This window comes from Camellia sinensis, chromosome 12 (genome assembly GCF_055761805.1).
Source record: "Camellia sinensis isolate YWXY chromosome 12, ASM5576180v1, whole genome shotgun sequence".
Taxonomy (NCBI): Eukaryota; Viridiplantae; Streptophyta; class Magnoliopsida; order Ericales; family Theaceae; genus Camellia; species Camellia sinensis.
Window position 1 is genome coordinate 144,651,666 of NC_138972.1, and position 27,907 is coordinate 144,679,572.

General features: G+C 41.0%; 2 protein-coding genes and 1 long non-coding RNA gene across 9 annotated transcripts; 2 read left to right on the forward strand and 1 right to left on the reverse strand.

Moving 5' to 3' along the window:
* On the forward strand, positions 1 to 19,840 carry LOC114259676 (metacaspase-1). Its single transcript, XM_028199702.2, has 5 exons — positions 1 to 854; positions 17,933 to 18,263; positions 18,587 to 18,698; positions 19,208 to 19,396; positions 19,515 to 19,840. Exons 1-5 carry the CDS (start codon positions 566 to 568, stop codon positions 19,572 to 19,574), a joined length of 981 nt encoding a protein of 326 aa, XP_028055503.2. The 5' UTR covers positions 1 to 565; the 3' UTR covers positions 19,575 to 19,840.
* On the reverse strand, positions 18,423 to 27,208 carry LOC114259677 (uncharacterized). Of its 4 annotated transcripts, XR_014347426.1 has the most exons (5): positions 26,943 to 27,175; positions 23,435 to 26,122; positions 23,171 to 23,350; positions 22,772 to 23,056; positions 18,423 to 18,738 (listed from the first exon to the last, which is right to left on the reverse strand). It is a non-coding gene; the product is annotated as an uncharacterized LOC114259677 (long non-coding RNA). The 4 variants fall into 4 exon arrangements; XR_003628372.2 differs by lacking the exon at positions 18,423 to 18,738 and having other exon boundaries at positions 22,518 to 23,056; positions 23,435 to 26,054; positions 26,943 to 27,208; XR_014347425.1 differs by lacking the exon at positions 18,423 to 18,738 and having other exon boundaries at positions 22,518 to 23,056.
* On the forward strand, positions 21,038 to 25,861 carry LOC114259675 (metacaspase-3). Of its 4 annotated transcripts, none has more exons than XM_028199701.2 (5): positions 21,038 to 21,788; positions 22,752 to 23,082; positions 23,190 to 23,307; positions 23,634 to 23,798; positions 25,620 to 25,861. In XM_028199701.2, the coding sequence occupies exons 1-5, from the start codon at positions 21,335 to 21,337 to the stop codon at positions 25,677 to 25,679; spliced, it is 1,128 nt and encodes a 375-aa protein (XP_028055502.2). In that variant the 5' UTR covers positions 21,038 to 21,334; the 3' UTR covers positions 25,680 to 25,861. The 4 variants fall into 4 exon arrangements, with proteins under 4 accessions (XP_028055502.2, XP_082756192.1, XP_028055501.2 ...); XM_028199700.2 differs by having other exon boundaries at positions 21,245 to 21,788; positions 23,187 to 23,307; XM_082900066.1 differs by lacking the exon at positions 25,620 to 25,861 and having other exon boundaries at positions 21,240 to 21,788; positions 23,187 to 23,307; positions 23,634 to 23,870.
* Positions 27,209 to 27,907: the final 699 nt, after the last annotated feature.

Sequence of the window (27,907 nt, forward strand, 5' to 3'; positions counted from 1 at the left end):
ATGGGGTAATAAGCATAATTCGAGTTGAATAATTGTGATACACCTAACATATGCCGAGGTCATAACAGAACATGGCTGGTACATGTGATCACCATAACATTATTCTACTACAAAATTGGATCAAATACACAAAATATCATAAAAATAAAAGTAAAAAACTTAAGTTGGTGAAGGCAAGTGTGAAAAACAAGTCACATAAACTATTTTAGATTCATGAGGGAAAAAGGAAAACTTAATCAAAAGAAACTTGATCAGATTCCTTGAGTGGGATTTTCCTAATTTTGACTCTTTTCTTTGGAAAATATTATTTTAGTTTCACTTTAGTTTTGTTTTTCTTGATCTTCATTGCAAATTATTCTCTTTTTCTAAAAAAAATTAATTGACGGCGAGTGTCCATCGCCCATACTCCCATTACAGGATTTCAAAAGCGAGACTACTCTCATCAGATACACGCAATCACTCATTTTAGTTTCTTTGTGTATTCTTGGAGCAATATATCTATGTGTCCGAATCAAATTCTCTCATTTCTCTACCTCTTTGCCTCTGCAAATAAAAACCCATAACAATGGACAGGAAAAACAATCTACGTAGTTCCTTCTTGGGTTTGATGTTGAAAATGTCCGGCAGCAGCGGTGGCCAGCCGGCAGCAACAGCGAGTGCGGTGCCAACATTGCCGAAGCCAAATCCTATGAGTTATCATGGTGAACATCAAAAAAAGAGGGCTGTTCTTTGTGGAGTGAGTTACCAGAAGAAGAAACACAAGCTCAAGGGGACAATCAATGATGTAAAAAGGATGAAGTCTCTTTTGGTTGATCATTTTCAATTTCCTGAAAATGCTATTTGTGTTCTTACAGGTATTTTATGATTGCATTTTGATTCTTGTTCTTGTTTTTTGTTTTATTCAATTTGTTGTTTTAGTCGCTTTCTTATCGGGTATGTTATTCTATTTAGAATTCGACTTAAGCTATGTGGATGACTGGAATCGAGAGATAGAGAGTGTAGGAGAGGGTTCAAGAAAAGAGTTAGAAAATTCGAAAATCTTTGAAGATCCTTGAAGAACAGCTTCGAATTCTCTAGAATATGATGAGAGGCTTAGATTCTTCAATAATCTCAACTTAGGAACACGACAACAAAGGAGATGATGGAGATAAGAGATTGGGTGAAGAAGAAGGCAAAATGGCTAGAGAATAGAATAATGGCAAGGCTCTCCCAGGGATCTCCCACTTTCGCTCTCAAGGTTGATAATGGAGAAGGGAAATTAGTTCTTTCCCAAGAGTTAAAAAATCTCCAAAATCCATCCCTTGTAAAGCTATGGGTGGGTGTTATTTATAGGCACCTCATGATGTAGGATGGAGCCCATGTGCAAGGCACATGGGGGATATTCTCTCTAACCACCTTGTCCGAGGAGGTGACCTCTCCGAGGAGGTGACTTCTCCGAGGATGAGAAAACCCCGAAGAGGAGATCAATCCCTCGGCGAACCCTTCTTCTTAGCCACACCTAACCAATGATCCCCAATCATCCCAAAGGGTCAGGGGTAGTCCCAGAGGACGTCCTGCCGCAAAATATTGCCGAGTCTCATGGACCCCCCGGGGTCGTGCCACCTCGACCCGGGTATAGGCTAGTTTAACCGAAGAGTGAATTTATCTCCACTCACCGTCCTCGGGATCGGGTCCTTTGTTCGAACTCCATTACGCCCATGGTTCTGGTGCGTAGATCCCGGAAAGCTCCGAGCCCGCAAGTGTTCTGGGACTCATTAACGGAGCGACTTCTAGATTGCGTCTGAATCCGTTCGAAGCCAAGTACTTCGGATCTCTAGATTCGTAGATCCGAATCCTTTCGAGTCCGAGTGCCTCGGATCTCTAGGCTTGCTTAATACCCTTTCGAGTCCGAATGCCTCGGATCTCTAGGCTTGCCTAATACCCTTTCGAGTCCGGGCCTGAGTAAGTCTCTAGGTTCGTGGATCCGAACCCTTTCGAGGCTTAGAGCCATTTAGCCCGTTTGACGGTGATAAATCCAAGCCCACCAATCTTGGACTTGCGATAAATTCGGGCCCACTAATCTTGGGTTATTGGGCCTAAATAATTTAGTGGGCTTAAATTAGCTCCTCTTACATTTGCCCCTTGCGTGTGCGAGAAATTGTAATTTTCTCGGACATGCATACTGTCATTTCTTCGATCCTGCTTCGCATCACGTTTCCCAAAAAAAAAAAACATGTTGTCACGACAGAGCCTATGGATAAAGTTGATGACGCACTTCGATTTACAAAAAAAATTGACAAGCAAAAATTTTATTTTTTTGTACTCTTTTTTTTTTTTTGCTCAAGATTCACGGACGTTTTTTTTCTTCGTTGTTTGGCAAACACGGTATACATATATTTAGAATACTCTAATCAGTATATTCAAGGATAATGCTCCCCTATTATTCTATTTAAAGAAAGGCTCGAAAACCCTATTCTGCACACCTTCTCTTTTCTTCTTTGTTGCACAGCGGCGCTCTCTTGCTGCCGACACCACCAGCTTTCTTTTCTTTTTTTTTTTTTTTTTTTTTTTTAAATCCATGCGGCTGACTCTCTCTCTCCAAGACAAACCCAGATGTCCTCTTCTTCAATTGGAGCTCCGTAGTTGCTGGACCAAAGGCCACACAAGCCATTGTCGTCGGCCTTCGTGAGGTCACTGTTGACGCCGACCACGCCGCCCTCTCAACGCGTCGTTAGTCGGTCTAGCTAGAAATTTCTCGGACTGATTTGGCTCTCGGAATACCAGTGCTCACGCTGCTGCCAACCTGTCCTAGTTGTTCTTGGACCCAAGCCAGCTCTTCATTTTGATGAGCTTTGGTCTAATTCTTCCTTCCACAGTGCTTACTCTGCCCATTTCTTTTATTTCTTCTACACTGCTTCAGATCTGTGAGTGAGTTCTTTAAATGGGTTTTGATTTTTTTTTACTCAACTAATTTCATTCCCTTCACTGTTTCAGATTTATTGATCTTTGGACTTCAAGATCTAGTTGAATCTTTGCTCAAAGCCCTCTTCCTTTTTCTTTGTTGCACAGCCACTTCGACTCCCCCCCTTTACACAGAGATCAACCCAGCTGTTCTTCTTCTTCAAGAAGGCTCTGCCATTTGCACACTAATCTTCATCCAAATATCAGAGGTAAAGTTTACTATAGCACTTGAAAGTACAACGTAAGTGTGCATGGAACATGGTGCCAGTCAAAATTTCAATTTTAAAAGGTGAATTGATGTCCATCCAGTGTGTTCCTAATGCTCTAGTCACCATGAAACCAGTTTGCTTCAGCTTATTCAGTGTTCTTTCGTGTTTCAGGTGTGATATTTGTTTCCTCTGCGGCTAGATACATCTGGTTATCATTTAGATTCCTTTTAAGAGCGGTAGACCATGATGAGACAGGCCACTGGAAGGGTGTGACAGACACAAATTGGTGCTTAGCTCTTGCGACTACTATTTTATGAGGGATGTGGAAATACCATTGTGCTAGACGCTTTTGAGGGAAAGAGAATCAATACTAGTCAGGTTTGGGGTGCCATGGTGGAGTCATGCAGAAATAGATGAAGGTTAAATCTTCAAGTTCCAATTTGCAGTCATCAGAGACATTCTAGTGTCAAAGGTCAGAAGGGGTGGTCTAAACCACCAAGAGGTGCATTTCGAATATATATATATATATATAGATGGCTTATGATGTATATATATATATATAATATTTTATTTTATTATATAAATATGTTATTTTATTTTATTTTATTTTTTTTTATTTTTTTGCTTCGAATCTGCTGGTGCTTCGTTTTTTTTTTTTTTTTTTTTGCTGCTTGACAAACTTTGGGCAAATATATATATATATATATATATTGATTATCATATATATATATATATATATATTTTTTTTTTTTTGTTTAGAGCTCGGATTACCCACATTAGCCTTGGCTTGTGCACAATCAATCGCTGCTTCCGGCTTCAGCTTATCCGACGTTGACCACGCACGTTCGCCCTCTCAACGCAACGTGTGTGGTCTTGCCCAACCTAGCTCCACATCGCTGCTTCCGGCTTCAGCTTATCCGACGTTGACCACGCACGTTCGCCCTCTCAACGCAACGTTTGTGGTCTTGCCCAAGCCTAGCCCAGTCTTGTTGATTACAGTCTGTAAAGCCTCTCTGATTTCAGCTTAAATTTCCAGTATCGGCTTCGGACTTCACCTCTCTAATTGCCCAAATTTGTAAGTATGACATTCGACCCCCTCTTTCGAATATAAATATATTTAAATATATATAAATATATTTTTGTGGCAATGTAGAGGGCTCGAGCAATCTGATGAAAATAGAAATAAAATAAATAAATAAAAACTGAATCTGAATATGGACTCAATTTTTGTGGCAATCCCAATGATATTTTTTTAGCTCAAACACCGTGATTTTGGCCATATGGAAACATGCACTAGCACTTGAAACCTTATTGAGGTGTTTGGCTTGAACATAATTTGTTGAACTTTATCACCGAGGAAAGGCCGAATATAACTTGTTGACTAGTATTTGAGATCCATTTTTGACATGGAGAGAGAAAACCCTGGACTTATGAATATGGACTTTGGAAAGGACATTCTTGTAATTTGCATAATGATCCATTGAATCTTGCTACTGATAAGCAATGTAATATACTTCGGATCTCGGGCCTGAAATTTATTATTGAACTTCACTCTGTCCAAATTTTGAGCCCCGTATAAATTGGACCTTTAATATGGAACATAGTGACTTTAAGAAATTGACCCGATTGAACTTCATCATGAAGCGACCCATGACATTGCACCTCTTATTGATGATAGAAGACAAAAATCTATATGTTGATGATGCACCCATTGGTATTAAAATTTGTTGAGCTTGAAGAATATCCGAGAAAATGAATTGTTGATGACGTCCGAAGTTGAATTTGTTGATAAACCCATCATATTGCATGTAACAATATTCTGAATTTTAATACGGTCAACTCTTTAATATTTATACTGGTTATTTCAGCCATATGTCTTCTCAAAAGAAACCCGTTGTCTCGGGGTCATCGGAACCGGCTCTCATGAAAGAAAGGGATGTACCTCCGGCATCTGAGTGGAGGAAATCTCCTTATTTTGGTCGGAAGGATCCCTTTTGGCGGGCGGCTACCTCCACCACTTCTCTTCTATCTCCGAAGGCGGCTCCATTATGTCTCACTGAGGACACTGACTCTGGACATGAGGCCCTCATTTCTCCTTCCTCGGTGCTACGCTTTCGGATTGAGCGGGGGGACTTTCCATACTGTTATCCTCAATTCAAGGCCTTCTCAAACCCTCCTTTTGGTTGGCGGGAGTGGGTCGATGATGTCCTCTCGGACAAGAGCTTCTGTCAGCGGCTTCAAGAGGCCCGACTATTGATCCCAGTGAAAATATCTCGATCCCTATCCATCCGTCGCAACAATGCTAGCCTGGAAGCCATGGCTCTTCGGTGGAGCACCGAGACACACACCTTTATACTTGGCCAGCACGAGATGGGGCCCACCCTTGAGGATGTGTTCATGTTGCTGCGTCTGGAAGTAACCGGCCCTGATGCCTTCGACCCTGAGCAGACACCCCCCGAAAATGATTCTTTGATCCAATCTCTGAAGCTAAATCTTCAAACTTGTGGTCGGTGGAGTTCCGTTTTTGATGGTTCAGCGAGGAGGACTAGTCGAGTAAGGACGGACCGTGCCTCCTATACTGCATGGATCCGCCACTTCTTCAAAGATCTTCAGCCCTTGGCCAGAGATGCTGACCCTAACTCTCGGGAGTATGAGGTCGGTCCGATGTATGACTCCAGGCTCTATTTCTTGGGATTTCTGGCTTGCTTCCTTTCATTCTTCATTCTTCCGAGCACGCCTCCGGATTCCCTCAATCCTTTCGTCTTCCCCTTGGCAGTCAGGCTCTTCAGAGGAGATCGGATCCCTTTGGCTCCACTATTTCTTGGGAATCTCTACTATCGGCTGGATCTACTACATCGAGATATGGTTCGCTCCGTGGGTCGATATGAGCCTGTCTCCTTTATTCACAGCCAGTTCCTGCTATGTTTCTTCTTCGAGAGGTTCCCAAAATTTGCCCCTACTCCGACTGTATTTGAGGCGGAAGTTCTTCGGGAGATAGTGGATAAAGATGGCATCCCCGTGCTCGATACTGATGGATCTCGGACATTTGAGAAAGCGAAGTCTTGCCAGCCATTGATTACACGGTGGTCACGTACCATTTCCACCTTATCCTTGAATACTCTGGTGGATGATCCCCAACGCTTTGTGGCACAGCCGTATGTATGCCCACCTGTGGGTGTGGCCACACCGCTTATCTATCATGGTTCCTCCCGCTCGGTGTCCTTTCCTTTGCCGAAGAACATCCCTGCACCTTTTGTTGATATGCTGATTATGATTCGTCCGAGTTCATTACCGGTGTGGCATGAGGAAGGCGTTGATAGTGCCGTTTATAGGCCTGACCGCGTAGCATGTCAATTCGGGTTTGATCAATGTACCCCGGGGCCAGCACCTCCTTTATTATCATTTTCAGCGAGCTACGGGCGCTTCAGTCGCGGGCTTGTACACACCGTGCTTCCCATATCCGGCTCTTTGACGATGCCAGGCTTGAGCCGAGTAGGGGGTTTCACCCCATCTTTCAGGCGGTATTGGCAGAAGAATATCGATGCGTTTATTGCATTTGTCCAGAGCAGACCGACCGTATGTTTGCCTCCGCCGATTTATAAGAAGGATTCTTCTCTTCGGCTACCCGAGAGCCGAAAATCTGACCACATGTACGAGAGTTTCTTCACTTCATCTGCTCCAACTGACCCTTCTGCTCGGGCATCTGCTTCTAGCTTGGCAATTACTTCTCCGGAGCCAGTCCCTTTGAATAAGGCCTCTGGTCCTCGGACGACCCGCCTTAAAAAGATGGCTCACAAGAGGACTTCTGATGCCAGTCCTTCCGCTCCTCGCCTTTCCAAAAGGCTTCATGAGGTACCCGAAATTTTTGATTTGAAGCTACTTTCCTTTTTGCGACTATACCTTCTAAAAATGAAAACTTTTATTTGCCCATGTTGTGTAGGATCCTACGGTTGTTGACGTTCTCAGTACCGTGGCTCCTGGCCATGCTGCCTCCCCCAGGCCGGACTCAGACTTGGACGACACCCTCCCTTTGTCTGCAAGACTTGTGAAGATACGCACCTCTCGTATAGCAGTTATAGATGATGACGATGATGAGGCTGAGTCCTCCGACCATTTTTGTGACCTTATTCCACGTATGCGTCGTCACCGCCCTACCGTAGCTGAGGAGGAGCGCTATCTTGGTGACGAGGTTATTGGGGCTCACCGTTCTGATGTTGAGATTACTGGAGGGACTGATGCCTCAGAAATTGATGCCGTAGGCCATGCTTCTAGAAGCAATGTAGAGGCGAGGTGCGCCTCTGGGAATGGTGTGGAGGTGGATGTGCTAGAAATCTCTGAGACTCGCTCTGGCACTTATGGTGATTCTCATCCTCCGGCCCTCCTTCCTTCTTTAGGGATGACTGCTACTGTTCAGGCTTCATCAGACATTGAGATCGATCAAGTGGTCTCTACACGACCAAGTGACTTTGTTGATGCTAGGAGTCCTTCAGTTGCCCCTGCTTTGCATATTGATTCTCCCTCTGGTAATCTTTCTTTCTGAAGTTTGTCATTTACTTATATCTGTAAGAAATCTTTACTTAAATGACTTTCCTGTCCCCTACCTCTAATAAGGCCTTCTTATCTTTTCTTCAGTGTTAGCTGCTAACGGGGTCTTGCCTTCACCTACCTCAGACTCTGCTCCAGTGTTAGCTGCTACCGGGGTCCTGCCTTCACCTGCCTCGGACTCTGCTCCAGTGTTAGCTGCTACCGGGGTCTTGCCTTCACCTGCCTCGGACTCTGCTCCAGTGTTAGCTGCTACCGGGGTCCTGCCTTCACCTGCCTCGGGTTCTACTCCGACTCTCTTTGTAACTCCTCACGGTTCTCCTTCTCAAGGGAGGACACCTGCCTTTGAGACGACTGCCAGAGGTTCTTCATCGCCAGTGCCTTCGAATATTTTGGATCTGAATCTTAGTGATTTCCACATTGATAGTGATGCTTTTGGTCTTTCCCCTTATCGTTCGGCATTCTCAGGCTCGGGACCTCTGCCGGGAGTTACCCCTCCGGGTGGTTCATCTAACCCGATAGACATTGGGGAGATTCCTGAGACTAGCAGCTTTCCGGCCCCAATTCCTCCTTCAGCTTCTGGCAAAGTATCATTTCTCCATTATTGGGTAGCTCCTGAGTTTGCTTCAGTTCTACAGCTTGTGCATTCAAGTTACCCGGAGACCTTTGCTTCATTTGCTTGCCAGTGTCCACTCATTCAGACTGCTCTTCTCGAGTCTTTTGCCACTATCTTATATAGCTTGGACAGGCAACGGTTGTGTGACCTTAATGGGAAAGTAGTCGAGACGGCGTATCAGGGGATCTCTGACATGGAGCGTCACCAAGTGGACTTATCATGGCTTCGGAAGCGCCTGGATATAGCTTCGAACGCCAGTCATCAGCTGGAACTTATGTCTGTGCTTGCCTCTTATCGCACCTCTATAGATGAGATAAAGGAAACTCTTCGTGAACTTGAGTCGGGTTATGCTCGGGCCTTGGAGGCTTTAGAGGCACACTCTACTGTTTGTCCTCCAGATGTAGATATGACGGGCAGCTTCTTCGAGGGTGTCTTTAGGAAAGATTGAGTTTTTTTTTTTTTATCATTACTTTCTTGCCTCTTTCGATAAAAATGTTTTATCTAGGACAATGCAATGAAACGACAAAATTTTTGTTGTTTGGATATTTTCGCATTGTTTTCTCATTCTACTTGATAAAATATTTATTTCGAATGATACAATGGAAAGAACAATCATATGCACATATAAAAGCTGAAATATTCTCATTAGTTCTTCAACTTTCTTGACGAAAGTATAATAGATTCACTGTAAGTGATGGGATAAAACATGCACCATAGAGAAAACCAGCTTCTTCATAACGTAAGGGAAATACAACTTTTAGACAAAGTAAGAAAGTAAAAATGAATTTCAACATAGATGAGTCCAACTATGGGTAGTAATGCTTGATAAACTTTGCATTGAGCGGGCCAGTTCGGAAGCCGTCTTCAACCCTTACAAGTTTGTAGTACCCGCTTGAGCTCGCCCGAACCACCTTGTAGGGCCCTTCCCATTTTGGAGAAAACTTGGGCAAAGGCTGTCCTCGCATGATTGGGTCTACAATCTTCCATACTAGATCACATTCTTCGAACTTCCTTGGTATCACAGTCTGGTTATAGGCTCGGGCGATGGACTCATGATACCTTTCCATGACTTTTACAGCTCTGTCATGCTTTTCCTCTAATGCTTCCAATCTGGTGGTTCGAGGCTCCAATACCATCCCCGAGGCGAGAGCCATTCGAGCAGATGGCGTTTCCAACTCTATAGGTAACACTGCCTCGGACCCATACACAAGGGAGTAAGGAGCTGCTTGAGTTGGCTTTCTCTTCGAAGTGCGATACGCCCACAGGGCTACTATCAACTGTTCGGACCAAGTCCCCCCAAACTCATCCATCATCTTGCTCAGAATCCTTATCAGTGTCTTGTTTGTGGCTTCCGCTTGCCCGTTCCCTTTTGGATAGTAGGGTGTGGATTTGTGATGCTTCACTTGGTAAGTCTCTAGGAGGCTCTTCACATATTTGTTTATGAAGGGAGTGCCGTTATCCGAGAGGATGGTGTTTGGTACTCCAAATCGGCAAATGATATTCTCCTTGATGAAGTTCGCAACTGCAGGCCCCGTAGCGTTCTTCAGAGGAATTGCTTCGACCCACTTTGTACTCAATTCTGTGACTGCAAGAATCCACTTGTACCCCTTAGAAGATGTGGAGATGGGCCCTATCAGATCAAAAGCCCAGGTATGGAACGGCCATGGCGTTCGGATACTATGCAGGTCTACAGCTGGAGCATGGATCAAATTTCCGTGTTTCTGACAAGTCTGGCACCTCTTCACGTGATGGGATGCATCTGACTCCATGGTCGGCCAGTAATACCCAAGGTATATAAGTTGCTCGAACAGCCGAGCCCCTCCTTGATGTTCAATCTCGTGGGCTCTTCCGAGGACTAGACCTGACTCCTCCTTGGAGAGACATCTCAGGGGAGTGCCCTCAATACTTCTTCTATACAGCTTGTCCTGATCAAGAAAGTACCGCCTCGCTCTCCTCTTGAGGTGTGCAATGTCCCTCGGGCTCTCAGGTAGTGTTCCCTCTTTGAGATAGTCAATGTAGACTTGCCTCCAGTCAGGGGTATCAATTTCAAAGCAACTCTCATCCTCCCGGATGTATGACTGACACTTGGGGCATTCCCTCTGTAATTGATTTGAGTCCTTCTCCATCTCGGGCCAATAATAACCTTGTCTTTGGATCCTTCTATACAGACTGATATCCCCATCCCCGCAAGACTTTTCATGGATCTGTTGTAGTCGGAAGCTTGCTTCTTGTTGGCCAATACACCGGGCTAGGAATCCGGTACCTCCTCGGAAGTAAAGTTCACCTTGAATAATTGTGAATTGGGCAAGCTTGGCCATAGTCAGTTTTCCAACTTTGCTTCTGAGTTGCTCGAGGACTTCTCCTCTCCAGTCCTCCGGAAGGCCTTTGTCTTCGGGTATTATTGAAGGTTCTGTTCTCTTCTTGATAACAATTGTTGCCTCTTCCTCTGGAATGTCAACTCTTGCCCCTAATGTTGCGAGGGCATCTGAAAACTTGTTGTCGGAGCGAGGCACATGCTCTATTTCGACCTTCTGAAATTTGTCAAGAAGCCTTTGGACTGTTGTTCGATATGTGGCCAAGGCAGGCTCCTTTAAGACGAACTGTCCTGAAACTTGCTTCACTATCAACTTTGAGTCCCCCCGGATCCGAATCTTCTTGATACTGTGCTTCTCAGCTGCTATCAAGCCTAAAATAAGAGCCTCATACTCGGCTTCGTTATTCGAACAATGGAAATCCAGTTTATAAGACAAATATAACTTTTCCCCACTTTTGCTTGTAAGGACTATCCCGGTTCCTCCCTTCCCTCCGGCTGCTGCTCCGTCAAAGCTCAATGTCCAGAAGCTTTCCTCGGAAGCCATAGCTGCGTGCACCTCTCCTCTTAATTCTTCATTCACTGGTTCATAGTCACCACTTGGAAATTGGGCAAGGAGATCAGCTAAGGCTTGGCTTTTGATCGCCTTGGGGGCTACACATGTGATCTCGAATTCACCCAATGCTAACAACCATCTTGCCACCTTCCCGGTTAGAGCAGGCTTGCTGAGGAGGTATCGGATTGGATCACTTCTAGTAACAATCTGAATCTGATGTGCTAGGAAGTAATGTCTGAGCTTTTGGGCAGTGAATACCAAAGCTAAACAATGTCTCTCTACTGGAGTATATCGGACTTCTGCTCCTCGAATCTTCCGACTGATGTAATACACCGGGCGTTCTACTCCATCTACATCTTGGACCAATAATGCCCCTATGGACTTGGGGGTTGAAGTTAGGTACAACATTAGAGGCACCCCGGGCTGCGGGGCTATCATGGTCTGAGGCGAGGTCAAGGCCGCCTTGATTCTCTCAAAGGCCTTTTGGTGCTCTTGGTTCCACTCGAACTTGGCATCTCCTTTTAACAAAGAGCCGAAAGGCGCAGAGATCTCTGCCAGTGCTGGGATAAACCTCCGAATATAAGACACCTTCCCGAGGAACTTCTTTAACTCCTTCTGAGAATGCGGGGGAGGCATTGCTCTGATAGATTTGACCTTGTCTTCATCTGCCTCGATACCATGCCTATGTACAAGAAACCCGAGGAACTTCCCGGCCGTCACCCCGAAAGCACATTTGAGAGGATTCATCCTCATTTTGAATTTCTGGCACCTCTTGAATACCTTCTCAAGGTCTCGGAGATGGTCTTCTTCTTTCTTGGATTTCACCACTAGATCATCAACATAATCTTCCATCTCATGATGGATCATGTCATGAAAGATTGCAGTCATAGCCCTTTGGTAAGTTGCACCGGCATTCTTGAGTCCGAAAGGCATGACTGTATAGAAGAAGTTTCCGAGAGGTGTTCTAAAAGCGGTCTTTTCTGCGTCCTCTTCAGCCATCTTAATCTGATTGTATCCACTGAATCCATCCATGAATGAGAACATCTGGTGTCCCGAGGTAGTATCCACGAGGGTGTCGATGTGAGGAAGAGGGAATTCATCCTTCGGGCAAGATTTGTTCAAATCTCGAAAGTCTACACATACTCTGATTTGGCCATTCTTCTTCTTTACTGGCACGATGTTTGCTAACCACGTGGGGTACTGTATTGGCCGGATGAAACCAGCCTGTTGAAGTTTTTCAATCTCCTCCTTAATCTTCTCTTCGAGATCTGGATGATATTTTCGAGCAGCTTGCTTAATTGGCTTGGAGTTTGGGAACACATCAAGATAGTGGGAGACTAGGTCAGGATCTAGTCCGGGCATTTCCTTATATGACCAAGCAAACACATCTGAGTATCGGCTTATCAACTTTAACAACTGTTCCCGCTTTTCTGGGCTAAGGCTCGAACTTACGAATACCGGCCTCGGTGCATCTTGTCCATCACTCAGATCTATTTCGATAAGTTGTTCGGGCTGAGGCTTCGGCCCATCTTGCATACATTCTGGAGCCACTTCAGGCTTTATTACTGTATCATTGTCAGGAGGCTCTTCTTTTGACTCGGAGTCGGTGACTGAAGAAACCGACTCCCCGCACCTTCATAAATAATACACCATCTTGCCTCATTCTCGAACTTTCATCACCTTCCGAGGAATAGGCGGACTTTCTGGTCTAGACATCGCCCGCTTACTTGATTCTGTCATCGGCTCCTTGTCATCTTTGATATCCTCCCAACGAGGAATTTTGACCCCTCGAGGCTTAGAGGTGGTGGGAACTTCTTCGACAGCCAGTTCGGTGAAGTAGATGGCATCAGAATAATGAGCTTCATGGATCTCGAACGGCCTTTCTGTAGCCTGAATTGTCACCGTCTTCTTTCCCCATTTAGCCTTAACACACTGATGATAACTTGATGGTACAGCCCCATATCTATGCATCCAGGTCCTCCCTAGAATGATGTGATAATTTGCTTCAGAATCGATAATATGGAACTTGGTGGCCGAGCGAATCTCTCCAACGGCTAAATCAACTGTTACGCATCCGATAGTAACTCTCCTTTCTCCACCGAAGCCAGTGATGACTATCGGCTGCTTCACAATGCGTTCTTCAGAGATTCCGGCTTTTTCTAGAGTAGCGCGAGTCATAATGTTGATAGAGGCTCCACTATCTAGAAAGGCCCTTTTGAACTCAACCCCGTTAATAAAAACAGTCACATAAAGCGGGCGATTGTGAGAAAAAGGATACTTTCGATCAGCCTCGGAGAAAGTAATGGCACTAGATTGCTCTTTTGCCTTCCTCGGAATAGACCCCTCAGTCGACATGCATTCCTCATGGTGTGCCTCGGCTATATTAATGATAGACTTGGTGATTTCCGTTCTTGCCTCCCTGGAAAGTCCAAGCTGGTCAAAGAACTGTTTGAACTTTACACAGTCTTGCAGGGTTTTGGCATAGTGATCCGGATCTTTTTCCACTCTTGGAGGCTCGTAGTTAACCATCTCCTCGGTCTCCTCAAAATAAGATGCCACATAAACATGGTGTCCTCCTCTTCCATAGTATTCTTCTCCTCCTTCTGGATCAAAGGGATCTTCGCCATGAGTCATAAATGTTCTGCCCTCTGGATCGAGAGCACTTCCATAGTAAACTTGCTCACCCTCTGGCTCGAGGATGTCGTCCAGATAACAGTCATCGTCATCAAGATTAGCGATAGCCTCGATCATTGGGCCTTCATAAGCTATCATAGCAACATTCTTGCCCTTGTCTCGGTGTTGAGGATACGGTTGTTCTCGGATGTCTTGAGTCCCTCGCTTTTTGAACCTCAATTCGTCTGCCTCGACTTTATCTCTGAAGATTTTCCTGAGAGTCCAACACTTCTCTGTCGGATGTTTCAATGTACGATGGTAGACACAAAATTCAGGGCTCTCACGGTCCTTTTTTGATGGCATTTCTTCAACATAAGGCAATTTTAGCTCTCCGTCAGCCACCCATTCCTTAACTAGAGCTTTCACTTCCTCGATTCCACATGGATAAGAAACATTCCCCTTTTCACCATTATATTGCTTTCTTTTCTGGCCTCTATGACCTCCTCCTTGTGAATTTCGGGTATCCGGGGCAGAGGCAGCAGCAACGATAGGTCCACGAGATGACTTGAAACTAGTCTTGTAACTGGCTTTAAATCCGGACTCCTAAGCCTGAGGAATGCTAATGTTCCGAGCTGCTTCTATTAATGCCGAGAAGGTGGGTAGCTTGTGGTTAACTAGAAACATTTTGTACCTGCTCAATGCCCCTTCTAGACAAATTTGAACCAGATAACTCTCCTCAACAGCTTCATGACAATCCACGGCCTTGTCCTGAAACCTTTTGACGTAGTCAAGGATGTCTTCACTTTCCTGTTGCTTCTCTTTACACAATGTAAGTGTGGTCACCTTCTCCGCCACTTGAAAGAACTTGGAGTGGAATTTGTTAACCATTTCCTCCCAACTTCGGACAGAGTTTGGGGCCAAATTAACATACCAACTATATGCTCGGTCGGTGAGGGACTTAGAGAATTCTCTCAGTCGGAGGACGTGGTTTGAACCATGAATACCTAGAGTCTCGATGAATCGCACAACATGTTCTCGGGCATTTCCTTGTTTGCCGTCGAACTTGATGAACTTCGGCACTGTATACCCCTCAGGGTATGGATAGCTCAGCATCTCAATGGGGTAAGGCGGCTTGACGTCTGGATCAGGCAAAGAGGGTAAGGTCCTCTTGCCCCGTTCGAGATCGAACATGGCCTGCACATCGGCGAGAGTGAGAAACTGTTGAGGGAGAGAGTTTGATGGTTGTATTCCCGGGACTTGGCTTATGTACCCGAAGACTGAGCTAGGGGCGTCTTGGCCATTCTGGTGCTGCGAATTCATCATTGGTGAGGACATTTGACGATACTGGCCATCAGCGCCTATAGACAAGCCAGTTGGTGATGGGATATTGAATTGAGGCCCATAGAGTCCACCGCACGGCGCCGCTATACCGGGTTGTGCTTGCAGATTTGTTGTCGGCACCAAAGGAGGCCCGCTTGGTGCTTGGGTAACATTTATTGATGGCGTAACAAGATTAGGTACGGGCAGAGCTCCCTTTTGCGCCATCATGCTCCTTATGTTTTCCTGGACACCAACAGTCGTCGGAGCGCCATTCATTACACCAGAAACTCCCCTAGTCACCATTGGATCTTGGCTCGGCACGCCATAGAGCCCGGGCATGGGCAAACTGCTGCCGCCTACTGTGGTTTGAGCATGTGTTACTGTGGCCGTGTTGCCATGAGCCATAGGCTGATTGGGGCCTACTTCTCCTTGGATTTGATTTTGCGCTCCGGCGGGAATAACTCCACCACCAGTTTGATTTCCGTTTGGCGCCGGTGCAAAGTTAGAACTCACCACCAACATGGTGTGAGTGAGATTCTGAAGAGTGGTAAGAATCTCTTGCTGAGTATTTTGAAGTCCTTGAATGGCTTCAAGTAAAAGTGGTTGATCTGGAGCCATGGTTCTGTCATCACCACCATTAGAGGATCCTTGTTGGTGAACTTCATCTTCTCCCGCCATCCTTGTTGGAGTTGTGTGGATTCCAGATCTCGTTGAGACCATTAACCAATCCGCCTCCCCAGTGGAGTCGCCAAAATGTAGGAGAGGGTTCAAGAAAAGAGTTAGAAAATTCGAAGATCTTCGAAGATCCTTGAAGAACAGCTTCGAATTCTCTAGAATATGATGAGAGGCTTAGATTCTTCAATAATCTCAACTTAGGAACACGACAACAAAGGAGATGATGGAGATAAGAGATTGGGTGAAGAAGAAGGCAAAATGGCTAGAGAATAGAATAATGGCAAGGCTCTCCCAGGGATCTCCCACTTTCGCTCTCAAGGTTGATAATGGAGAAGGGAAATTAGTTCTTTCCCAAGAGTTAAAAAATCTCCAAAATCCATCCCTTGTAAAGCTATGGGTGGGTGTTATTTATAGGCACCTCATGATGTAGGATGGAGCCCATGTGCAAGGCACATGGGGGATATTCTCTCTAACCACCTTGTCCGAGGAGGTGACCTCTCCGAGGAGGTGACTTCTCCGAGGATGAGAAAACCCCGAAGAGGAGATTAATCCCTCGGCGAACCCTTCTTCTTAGCCACACCTAACCAATGATCCCCAATCATCCCAAAGGGTCAGGGGTAGTCCCAGAGGACGTCCTGCCGCAAAATATTGCCGAGTCTCATGGACCCCCCGGGGTCGTGCCACCTCGACCCGGGTATAGGCTAGTTTAACCGAAGAGTGAATTTATCTCCACTCACCGTCCTCGGGATCGGGTCCTTTGTTCGAACTCCATTACGCCCATGGTTCTGGTGCGTAGATCCCGGAAAGCTCCGAGCCCGCAAGTGTTCTGGGACTCATTAACGGAGCGACTTCTAGATTGCGTCTGAATCCGTTCGAAGCCAAGTACTTCGGATCTCTAGATTCGTAGATCCGAATCCTTTCGAGTCCGAGTGCCTCGGATCTCTAGGCTTGCTTAATACCCTTTCGAGTCCGAATGCCTCGGATCTCTAGGCTTGCCTAATACCCTTTCGAGTCCGGGCCTGAGTAAGTCTCTAGGTTCGTGGATCCGAACCCTTTCGAGGCTTAGAGCCATTTAGCCCGTTTGACGGCGATAAATCCAAGCCCACCAATCTTGGACTTGCGATAAATTCGGGCCCACTAATCTTGGGTTATTGGGCCTAAATAATTTAGTGGGCTTAAATTAGCTCCTCTTACAGAGAGAAAGAGAGAAGATATTTTCTTAGAAAGTGAGAGAGGAGATTAAAGAAGAAATTTTTTTTTGGGGACAATGTTTAGATGGCTGAAATAGAGAGAAGAGAGAGAGACGACAATACAAGTATCTAATATATTAGGTGGTGTAAAAATAAGGGTATAATAGAAAATTTATTAGAATCTAACTTTTTCTTTGTTTTGAATTGGGCTGCAATATAATATTATCAGGAGGAATGTAAAGATTAGATTCCTCTAACTTAAGGGGGTTTGTTTGGTGGGATTAAAGTATAAGATGAGCAGTGATTGGCACCCCCAGTAGGGAGGCACTCCCAGCACCCCCACCTGGGGCTGTGGACCAAGGGAAAGTAAAAAAAAATAAATAAATAAATAATTTCAACCAATCACATGCTGCCACATCACTGGGGGTCACTGGGAATCCTTCAAAAATGGGGTTCCAAAGCATTTTTGGTATAAGATTGGATGATAATAAATTATTACCTTTCTATTTTAAGTCATTTTAAATAATAGAATCTTAACACATTAACAATTTGAAATCACATTTTCCCTTATTTCAAGATTATTGTCGTATAAATTGAGTTTTATAATTCATTTGGTGTATTAGGTGAAAAAAGTAAATAAATGAATATAGCCTCTCATTTAGGTGAGGGAAAAAAAAGAAAGCAAGAAAGAAAGAAATGATTGTATTTTAAATGTGCGTGTTACACACACACACACACACACACACAAATCATAAGAATAAAGTGAAAGAGTTGGACTTATCTCCAATAACAATCCTCAAATAATTTTTGGGTTAGACAATTCAGTGCTTGTGAGCTGCACAATTCCTCTCACATTTTTTGAGAAAAAAAGGAAACCAATTAAAAATGAGATTAACCCTTAATTTTACTCCTCCAACATATTAAACTTTTACTGTGAAAATAAAAATAAAAATTTTGCAGAAGAGGAGAATGACCCAGAGCTGAGTCCAACAAAGAAGAACATACAAAACGCACTTCAATGGCTAGTGCAGGACAACATGGGTGGGGACTCTTTGGTCTTTTACTTCTCAGGACATGGCTTGAGACAGCCAGACTTTGCTGGGGACGAGAGTGATGAGTTTGATGAGACTATCTGTCCTTCTGATTTTGCCACTGCTGGGATGATTCTAGACAATTACATCAACTCCACCATTGTCAAGCCACTCAAGCATGGTGTCAAGCTTCATGCCATTATTGATGCTTGTCATAGTGGAACCATTCTTGATCTACCCCATGTTTACAAACCCAAATCGTGAGTATTCTTTGTTTCCACACTTGAAATTACTGTACTTTCATCAAAATCTCACTTTGACCTTTTTTTCTTTTCAATTGTAACAGTTAATCCCCACACTAAAAATCAAGTTCTATTTCATTCTTTCGTCTCTCTACCTTTAATAAAGCTAAAAACATATTTTTCGCAGCTTTCAAATTATCAATTTTTTTTCAAAAAAATGTATAAAATAATTTCACATATACTCTCAAAATAACATAAGTTATAATCAGTTTACTCGAGCAAACGGGGGGTAATAACATCTTCTCTTTTACGGTTGTTTTTCCATATTTGGATTTTACCAGCAAACAGTGGGGAGGCAACAAATCTTCATCAGGTGGTTGTGAAAGTACAAATGATGCACTGGCCATCTGTCTTAGTGCCTGTGCTGACAATCAACTGGCTACTGATACTAATGTAAAGGCATCACTGCCCCCTTCACAACCCTTCTACTTATCTGCATTAAAATTGAAAAATAAATAAATAAACAAACAAATTGTTTTTGTTTTTGTTTTTTGTTAAAAAAAAAAAAAAAAAAGTGGCAATAATTGCTAAAATTTACGGGATTAAAAAAAATTGAAGTGATTTCACTTGTTTCCAAACAAGTTTTATTCTCCGGACCACCCTTCAAACCACTGACGACCACCTCCAGCTGCTGGTCACTTTTGACAACTTATTAAACATAATTTTTTGTTTTTATATGTTTGAAAAAAATGTATTTACTTTTTAGAAAAAAAAAAAATATATTTTCATGTTTCAAAAACAAGAAATTGGCAACGTTATTAAATGTTAGTTTTTGTAATTTTTTTAAAAGTTTTTAAAAACAAAATGATTATTTATACCTTATTATAAGATGGGTACACAGATAGGTCAGACTTAGCAGATAAATTTTTTTCAATTCTATTTTTGATGACTTTATTGGGCAGGCATTCACAGGAAAGGAAATGAGCGGGGCGATGACATACAATTTTGTGAATGCAATTAAGGCAAAGAAGCGAATAACCTATGGTGAACTACTCGATGAGATGCATAACAATATTACTAAGCATGTTAACACAACAGGATGCCTCAACCTCAATGTTCTATGGAATGTGTTCCGCAACAAGCCAATACAGGTAAACCCCCCCTTCATTTCTCACTCTCTTTGGAGAATTTCCCTATTTTTTATCCCTACTTCAGCATGTTTACATTTCCCAACATTTTAATGTCTTTTAAACATTTTGGGTTTTGCAGGAACCTCAGATGTCATCTTCAAAAATCTTTAATGTTGATGAAGTGGAATTGAATCTGTAGAGATGATGTAACTGGAAAGTACTCTCCTAAATAAATTTAAAAAAAAAAATAAAAAATACTAACTTGAATAAGGCATGAGGGCCCTTTGTATCATTTTTATTTCCTAACAATATGATTACTTTGAAAGATTTAAACCTTGTATTGAGAATAAAGAGAAAATTAGCTATATCTACTTAATTTATTGGTTTGTGAACCAGAATACCTCATAATCAATTGGGTTAGTTCAGTTAATGAGAGGCCAAGGCAGTGACTGATTTTCTCATTCCTATCAGCGAGTGTTACTTTTTTGATCATTTATTTATTTTTCATTACGAGACTCTTGATTGTTGGTGTTAGACCTTTTTTAAATAGTTGATTGTACAATTTAACGTAATTGGTAAATTTTGTAAATATTCTCATAACAATTGAACCAAAAAAAGAAAAGAAAAGCTACAAAATCTCACAAAAACTTGCAACTTTTTTTTTATTGAAATTCTCCAATGGGTCGAAAAGAATGGAGGATTGGGTTTCAATGTTCATGATTCCTCAATTTGTGATCACAACTTTCTTGAAGATTATTCTATATTATCATTGTGTCTATTTAATTCTTTGGAATATCTTCTTATAAATGCCTTTTTAGAGCCAAAGAAAATTCAACCTAATTATCTCCCACAGTCAAATTGCAAGCACACTACTAAATCAAAATATTGTGGGGCTTTTTATTATATGGTGTCCATCAAGTTTTAAAACTTCTAATAATATCCTCAAATAGGATATAGATTCTTGTGGAGAGGCATATATTAGAGGCTTATCTTTGATAGGACTTGTGAAGTAAAAGAAACACTAGCCAAGGAATATGTGCTTTTCAAAATTTCTATATTTTATTAAGAGGTTAAGAATTAAAACAAATACACACAAAATTCTAATATCTCAAGTACTTAACCCTATCAAATTATGCTTAGTTTGTATAATATTAATGCATAATATCCACGCATCTGATAGTTGGAATTTATCCGCAACAAATTACAGATTACCAAGGTCTTTTTTTTTTTTGGGTGGATCAGCGAAGAGAATTTTATTAACTCCAAGGGGAAAAAAAAAGAGACATTGAAAGGAGAGGGATTACAGAAAAGAAGCTTTATTAAAAAGAGTGAATCTGGTTCTCCACCAGTTGGGAATAAAACTACAAATATGGGCAAGCACAAAAGTTGATATTCACCTAAATCTCCCCTCAATCATACTTCCAATCGGGAGAAAGAGGATAGGGAAAGGAAAAGTTGTGTTGCAAGGCGGTGACACTCAAATCTGAGCATCATGCTCAGTAAACAAGCGCGCACACCCCCCCCCCCCCCCCCCCCCCCCAAAACTCATACTTCCAATTGGTAGTGAGGGGAAACGAGGAGAGAGAGTTGCATTGTGCAACAGTGAGATTCGAATCCAAGCATCATGCTCGGTAAAGAAGCACGAAATCCCCCCTCAATTGTACTTCCAACCAGTAGAAATGGAATAAGAGTAGAGAAAGTTGCATTGCGCAACGGTGAGAATTGAATCCGGACATCATGCTTGGTAAAACAGTGCAAAATTCCCTCTCAATCATACTTTCAATCAGTAGAAAGGGGATAGGATGAGAGAAAGTTGCATAGTGAGATTCGAACTTGGACATCACGGCCAGTAAAAAAGCACCTCATACACCATACCAACCTGTCTCCTTCCTCAAACATACTATAAATATAACTGACCACTCTCTCCATAATTACACACACTACTACATCTACAAAAAAATGGCAAGACAGAGATGCAATTGTGGGGTGCTACTAGCAGTGCCAAACGGTGCTCAAACTTTTTGCTGTCCGGTGTGCTATGCCATTGTCGTTTGCTCCAATAACTATGGCTACGTTCCACCAGCAGCCTCCAACAACGGCTACAATGTCCCGGTAGCCTCCAACAATAATGGCTACATGGTCCCGGCAGCGAACAATTACAATGGTATTCCCAACAATTATTATCCTAATTACAATCGTACAGACTATGGTCACAATAACCAACAACCGTTGTGGCAATTGCCTCAGCTATTACCTCTTTCAGTGCATGGAAGGAGACGGGCAGTGTTAATCGGAATATGCTACCATGGCCAGAAAAAAAGCCTAAAGGGTAGCATTAATGATGCAAGGTCAATGAAAAATTTTCTGGTTAATAGGTTGGGTTTTCCAAATGAATCTGTCTTAGTCCTTACAGGTATCTCTCTCTCTCTCTCTCTCTCTCTCTCTCTCAAGCATGCACACACATAATAAACATACACACACGCCCAATTATTTGAGTGCACAGATAACTGATGATTCAGAAAAGCAATAAGAGAACTCCATTCCATGATCTCATCTGAACTTCTCACACTGAATTAAAAATAATAAGTAAAATTTACATTGAAACTCAAGCATAAACAGATAGTCGTTTCTAGAAAACACTAATACCGTATGAAGCACAGACACCTCCCCAGGGCCTGTGTACGAGTGTCAGACACGCTGTGGACACGTGTCTGACACTCTCCCTAACGGGTCCCTTGTTTTTTTTTTTTTCTCAATTTTTGGGGATGACACGTTTCGGACACGTGCGAGGTGGATTGAAGAAGCCCTAACCTGTTGGGGAGAGAGAGAGAGCGAGATCAAGGGAGAGGTCGATCGAAGGAAGCCTTGAAGCTGTTCAAAAGAGATCAATCAAAGAAGCCCTAATACCCTATTGATTTACGTTTTGGAACACACATTCCGAAACATAACACACTTTTGTTCCAAGATGGTGAATTTAGCGATTCTAGCAATCCCCAAAATATTTTTTAATATAAACCTTATAAGTTACCTTAGTTGGAAAAACAAATTAAATATAATAAACTAAAATCTAAGGGGAGTGAAGTTTTGGTATAACAAAACACACAAAAAAAAAAGTCATAATGATCTGTGTGTTGTAACATGATTAATTTGAACGCCGCCGGGGGGGGGGGGGGGGGGAATCTGTCTATTAGATATATAATTGTTAAAAAAAAATTTCTCTAAAAGTACATTAAATTCTAATAGTGTAATCTAAACAAATCTATCCCAATCATACTACATTTCAAAGAATGTGGTGTATCACGTCCTGGAACATAGGTTGTTTCACATGATATCCATATTTCCATTTCTTATTCAGTAACTAACAATAAATTTGCAGAAGAAGAGAATGACCCATACCGGATACCAACGAAGCGCAACATCAGGATGGCCATGAAGTGGCTTGTCCAGGGTTGCCAGTCTGGGGACTCATTGGTGTTTCATTTCTCTGGCCATGCCTCACAAGTGCCTGACCTCGACGGAGATGAGGTTGATGGGTATGATGAAGCACTCTGCCCCGTTGATTATCAGACCGAGGGAAATATATTGGACGATGAGATCAATGCCACCATTGTAAGGCCACTACCCCACGGAGCCAAACTTCATGCCATCATTGATAGTTCCTTCAGCGGAACAATTCTTGATCTGCCATTCATATGCAGGATGAACCAGTTAGTGATTTGCTTTCATTATTTGAAGAATGAATCTGAAAAATAGGCACTTCTTTCACACTAACATTCTAAACAAGAAAATCTTTACCATTGTTCTTCTCAAGCAGGCAAGGATATTATGCATGGGAAGATCACCGTGTCTCCACTGCTTATAAAGGCACAAGTGGTGGTACAGCAATCTGCTTTAGCGCTTGTGATGATGATCAAAACTCTGGAGATACTATGGTTAGTGGTCTCACTCTTGTCTCTCTTCATGCTTTCAATGTACCTGAGCGTACTTTTTAATGTCATTGTCAAATCATTTTGAAAGTAAATTCATTGAAAAAGGAGGATTTCAAGCAGGACGTTTTACCTAAAGTGGTTGATGAATCAAAATATATCATGAATACTGCTAAATTTTCCATGTAAATTCAAGGATGCCTTCACACCATGGTGATCTTTTTCTTCTTTGAGGCCGGCTACATGTTATGTTATTAACTTCAAAAAATATTAGCAAATATTCCCTACTTCCATGGATAACACTTGTTAAGGATCCCACATCAATTCTACAGGCTTTCACAGGCGACACTGCAACTGGTGCAATGACTTATAGCTTCATCCAAGCTATGGAAAATGAATGTGGATTGACATATGGCCGCTTACTTCCTAGCATACGCAATAAAATTTGTGAGGCTCATAAACGTCTCTATGGTCCTTGTGCACCTCCTACATCACAGGTATGTTTCTCTAAGGTGGTTGTGTTAAAACTAGTTCATATGTATGAGTGGAAGTGCATTCGATGCATATAAGTAAATTTAAATTTGATGGAGTAACAAAATAATATATTGATTTACAAGTGTTATTTGAGGGGGAAAAAAAACTTAAATCTAATAGATTATTACACCTAATTTAACATCAAAGATGCTAGAAACTGGTACTCAACATGAGCTAATAAGCCTTAATCCCAACCAATTAGGGCCAGTACATGGATCTGTTGGTGTGTAAAGCCATCTCTTTGGCAAAGTTCAAGGCAATCAAGACCACTGTCACCACACGATGTAAATCAACTTTCGCAAGAATTTTTTGGAACACCTAGTGGGCAAAATGAAGTTGATTTTTCAAAGTTAAAATCTTCTATATATAAACATTAAATTAAAAGAAACTCCTAAAAAGAATGGAATTTGAGCTATAACAATTCAAAAATCGTCTTCCAAGTGTCCCATCCCATCGATCAAGAATGTGCTAGCAATAGTAGTGGCCAAACTACAATTTCATATTGCGCTTGTGGACATTATCTAATGAACCATAAGTCTAATTTGGCCCTCATTTTGCACTAGTTTTAGGTTACTATGCAGCTAATTTGATTTTAATACAGGAGTCCGAAGCATTTAGATAATTTTTGGAATTGCTAGACATAAACTGTAGTAGTTCATGGGTTTCAGGTTGTTTACATTTTATGGTAATTAGGTCCACAATATTTTCAACAATCAAAAAATTCTAAAGCTTCCTATCTTAGTTGCATGAACCAAGGGCAAGGTTCAGGCAGGGGCAGGGGCACATAGAAGAGTCTAAAGTTGAGAGCACCTAAGGGAGCATTTATATGCAAATATATAAATATACTGTACAAAAATAATTTTGTTGCTTAGTAGTAATATATATATTAAAAGTCAACATTATTACACTACTGTTAAACATAAGAATGGTAAGTTTTCATTATAGAAGTAATAATTCATTACCAATAATAGCATATATCTTTTCTCCTCAATCCTTATACAACCCAAATGGAAAGATCAATCAAATTCTCATCCTTTAATTTCTAATAGGAGAGCTGAAATCTAGGTAAAATATATCTTCTCTACAAATTTTCTTATGCCTAGGGTGCTTTTCTTTTTATTTGTTTGGGATTTGTATGTTTGAATCGTAACGTGATTCAATCTCGACAAGTACATGGTTCTAACAAAATTCTTTCTCTAAACCAGCGGAATCACAGTTTTAAGAGGGAAAACATCACCCGCAATAGGAAATTCTAACCTTCCTGTTTTAAAGATTTGAATTTGTGTTATTTGTCATGTAACCCAAGCTTAAGGAGGTCATTCCAACAAAATTCTAGCTAGGGTTCCTAGAATATTTTTCCCCTTTCTATTCCTCATCTTCTTTTATTTTTTCTCTTCCACAAAAATATGATATTTCCTACTCACAGTATAATAGCCTCATGAAAACCCTAGTCTATTATGTCCTAATCAACTCTCTCTTTCTTTCCTATGGCCATTTATTTATCACTAGAAACCCTAAAACAAAAGCTCAAAAATCACTGCAGGAAATTGTGTTGCAATTTCAGCAACCGATACCTTCTAAATCAATCAAATTTCTTTGCTTCCCCCCCAGTTACGTGTACACAAACATTAGCACCTAGGGAGAATTGAATCCCCAACCTCTCGTGAGAATTTACGTCTTGAAAATCAGTTTTTTTAAGACACTTAAATCCTCATATAATCATGTTTATTCATAGATTTTTTTAAGCGAAATCTAATACTACGCTTTGTTTGGTGTTTTTGTAGGTGCCTCAACTGTCCTCTACAGAGATGTTTGACATTCGCTCAAAACCATTTGTGCTATAAGAGTATACTGTTCAAGCGAAATTAGTTGCTGCAATCAAAGTAATAAATGTAATTAGATGAATCAGACTGTTTATGAATAAACAAAGTACCATCTCCACATAATAGAAGCTTGAAACAAAATAAAAATTCGATTTTGAGAGAGATGAAGTGAGAAGTGTACCTCCATACATACATATATATATATATATATGTATATATATATATTGATTAGGCTTCTAAATATGCATTTTTGCTATATTTTCCTCCATCACTTGCAGGAATATGTATATATGGTCTGCTCATGTAATTACCATGTTAAGTAGTTGTACGTAATTACCCATTTCAATTGTCACTACTTCAATGTTTACCCGCTGTGAGGGTACCATTACCAAGTCTCTGAAATGACACAAGCATGCAGATTACACAGAACTCTGTTGGTGTGAAATGTTGCACTTTTTTCCATTCTAAATATTATCTCCAACAGAAATTAAAAACAAAAAACTTGAGTAAAGAATTCAATACATGTGTAAGATTTACTAGAAAACTACACCTTAGGCCCAAAAGAGAAGATTATTATGAAGACAAAAACGCATAATTAGTTGAGAAAATAGAACATTATCAAGGGTGGGACCAAATATGTGGCTAGGGTTCCTGGTTAAGTATTCAAGTTTCCCTTTCCTAAATTAACATGCTCCTTTTCAACAACTGTAGTTTTCTACTTGATGTACATGGGCTGCGTCCCTTTTTGATGTTTTTCTCAATAAGCTTTACTTGTACAAAATCTGCATTGTTTAAAGCCTAAAAAAAAAACCTCTAATTGGTTTTTCCATAAATTTAAACATTTTGAATTAATAAATTAAACTTGCATGATTTCATTCACAAACCACACACACCCAAATCAATCTCAGTGAAACAACAAACTACACGGGTTTTCCCAGGGGGAACAAAAAAACCCACACGGGAAATCCCATCTTGTGCTTCTAAAAGCATCCACAGTGGGCTGCCAAAGGAGCTACCAGTTGGCAAAAACAGGTCATCATCCCCCAACTACTTTCCTTCCTTCCCTCCCTCCCTTACTCATCTTTTCCCAGCAAAAACTCCCCCAAACAGAAAAATAATATTTTTTAACAAAAAAACAGACTAAAAACAACAACAACAACAACAACAACAATAATCAAACATGTTAAAACAAATTTCAAGCAAACTCAACTAATCACAAGCAATTTGAAGCAAATTTTAAGCAATTCTCGATCATCAGAAAGATGATTTCAGAAAAATAAATACCTGGATTTCAGGATGCGTGATGGATTTCAGACGATTTCAGCAATCTCGTCTTGTTCATCTGCTTGCTTCGTCTTAGGGTTTGTTTGTACTTCGTCTTCATCTTCCTTTTCTCCATCAGAAAGACGATTTCAAGGGTTTCGTATAGAGAAAGAGGAGAAGGATCTGGTGCAGAACGTCCTGTTAGGTCGAATTTTCAGATTTTTTTTTTCTTTTAAATTTTTAAAAACTAGTTTAGTGAATAAAGTAGAAAAATAAAATATACCAATCACCCTTTATAAAATATACCAATCACCCTTTAGTCTTGAGTTTTTTAAAATAATTTTATGAGTTTTTTATTTCTATATTTTTAATAATTTTTAAAATATTATAGTAATTAATTTTTTTTAAATTCACTTAATTTTGATATATTTAAAAAATAAAAATTTTGTAATTTTTTTTTAAATTTATTAAATATAACAAATACGAAAATTTAATATATTTTTATATTTTTGTATTTGGTGAATTTTTAAATTTTTTTTTAAGTATTATATTTTTTAAGTGTATCAAAATTAGATATATATAAAAACTAAAAATTTTGTATAAAATATTTAAAATTTTTTTAAAAATTAAAAAATATGAAAAATAAAAAATTATTTTTTTTAAAAGTTGAGTTAAACCAAACATATTTTTTCTGATATAGATTTCTCTTTTTTTGGGATAGAAAGATATATATATATATATATATATATTTAAAAAAAAAATTAAATATATTTTTTATTATTTATTTTTGTCAATCTATTTTCTAATTTTTTTTTTAAAAAAAAAACCATAAAATAAGGAGAAGGCTCTATGAGTTTTTGGTTTAGAAGCTTAAGCTCCCAGATTTCATCAAAATAATTTCTCCTTTTTTTATAACTAAATAAATTTGAAAAACTTAGTATAACTCATAATAAATAGATTTATTATCTAATAGGTCGTATGAATAA

What these genes read in the sequence shown, in the direction of transcription:
- LOC114259676 (XM_028199702.2), top strand. Translation starts at nt 566, where the DNA reads ATGGACAGGAAAAACAATCTACGTAGTTCCTTCTTGGGTTTGATGTTG. An exon ending in CATGTTTACAAACCCAAATC is followed by an intron (nt 18,264 to 18,586) that starts GTGAGTATTCTT and finishes GGATTTTACCAG; the next exon opens with CAAACAGTGGGGAGGCAACA. An exon ending in AACTGGCTACTGATACTAAT is followed by an intron (nt 18,699 to 19,207) that starts GTAAAGGCATCA and finishes TTTATTGGGCAG; the next exon opens with GCATTCACAGGAAAGGAAAT.
- LOC114259675 (XM_082900066.1), top strand. Translation starts at nt 21,335, where the DNA reads ATGGCAAGACAGAGATGCAATTGTGGGGTGCTACTAGCAGTGCCAAAC. An exon ending in ATCTGTCTTAGTCCTTACAG is followed by an intron (nt 21,789 to 22,751) that starts GTATCTCTCTCT and finishes ATAAATTTGCAG; the next exon opens with AAGAAGAGAATGACCCATAC. An exon ending in AAAACTCTGGAGATACTATG is followed by an intron (nt 23,308 to 23,633) that starts GTTAGTGGTCTC and finishes TCAATTCTACAG; the next exon opens with GCTTTCACAGGCGACACTGC.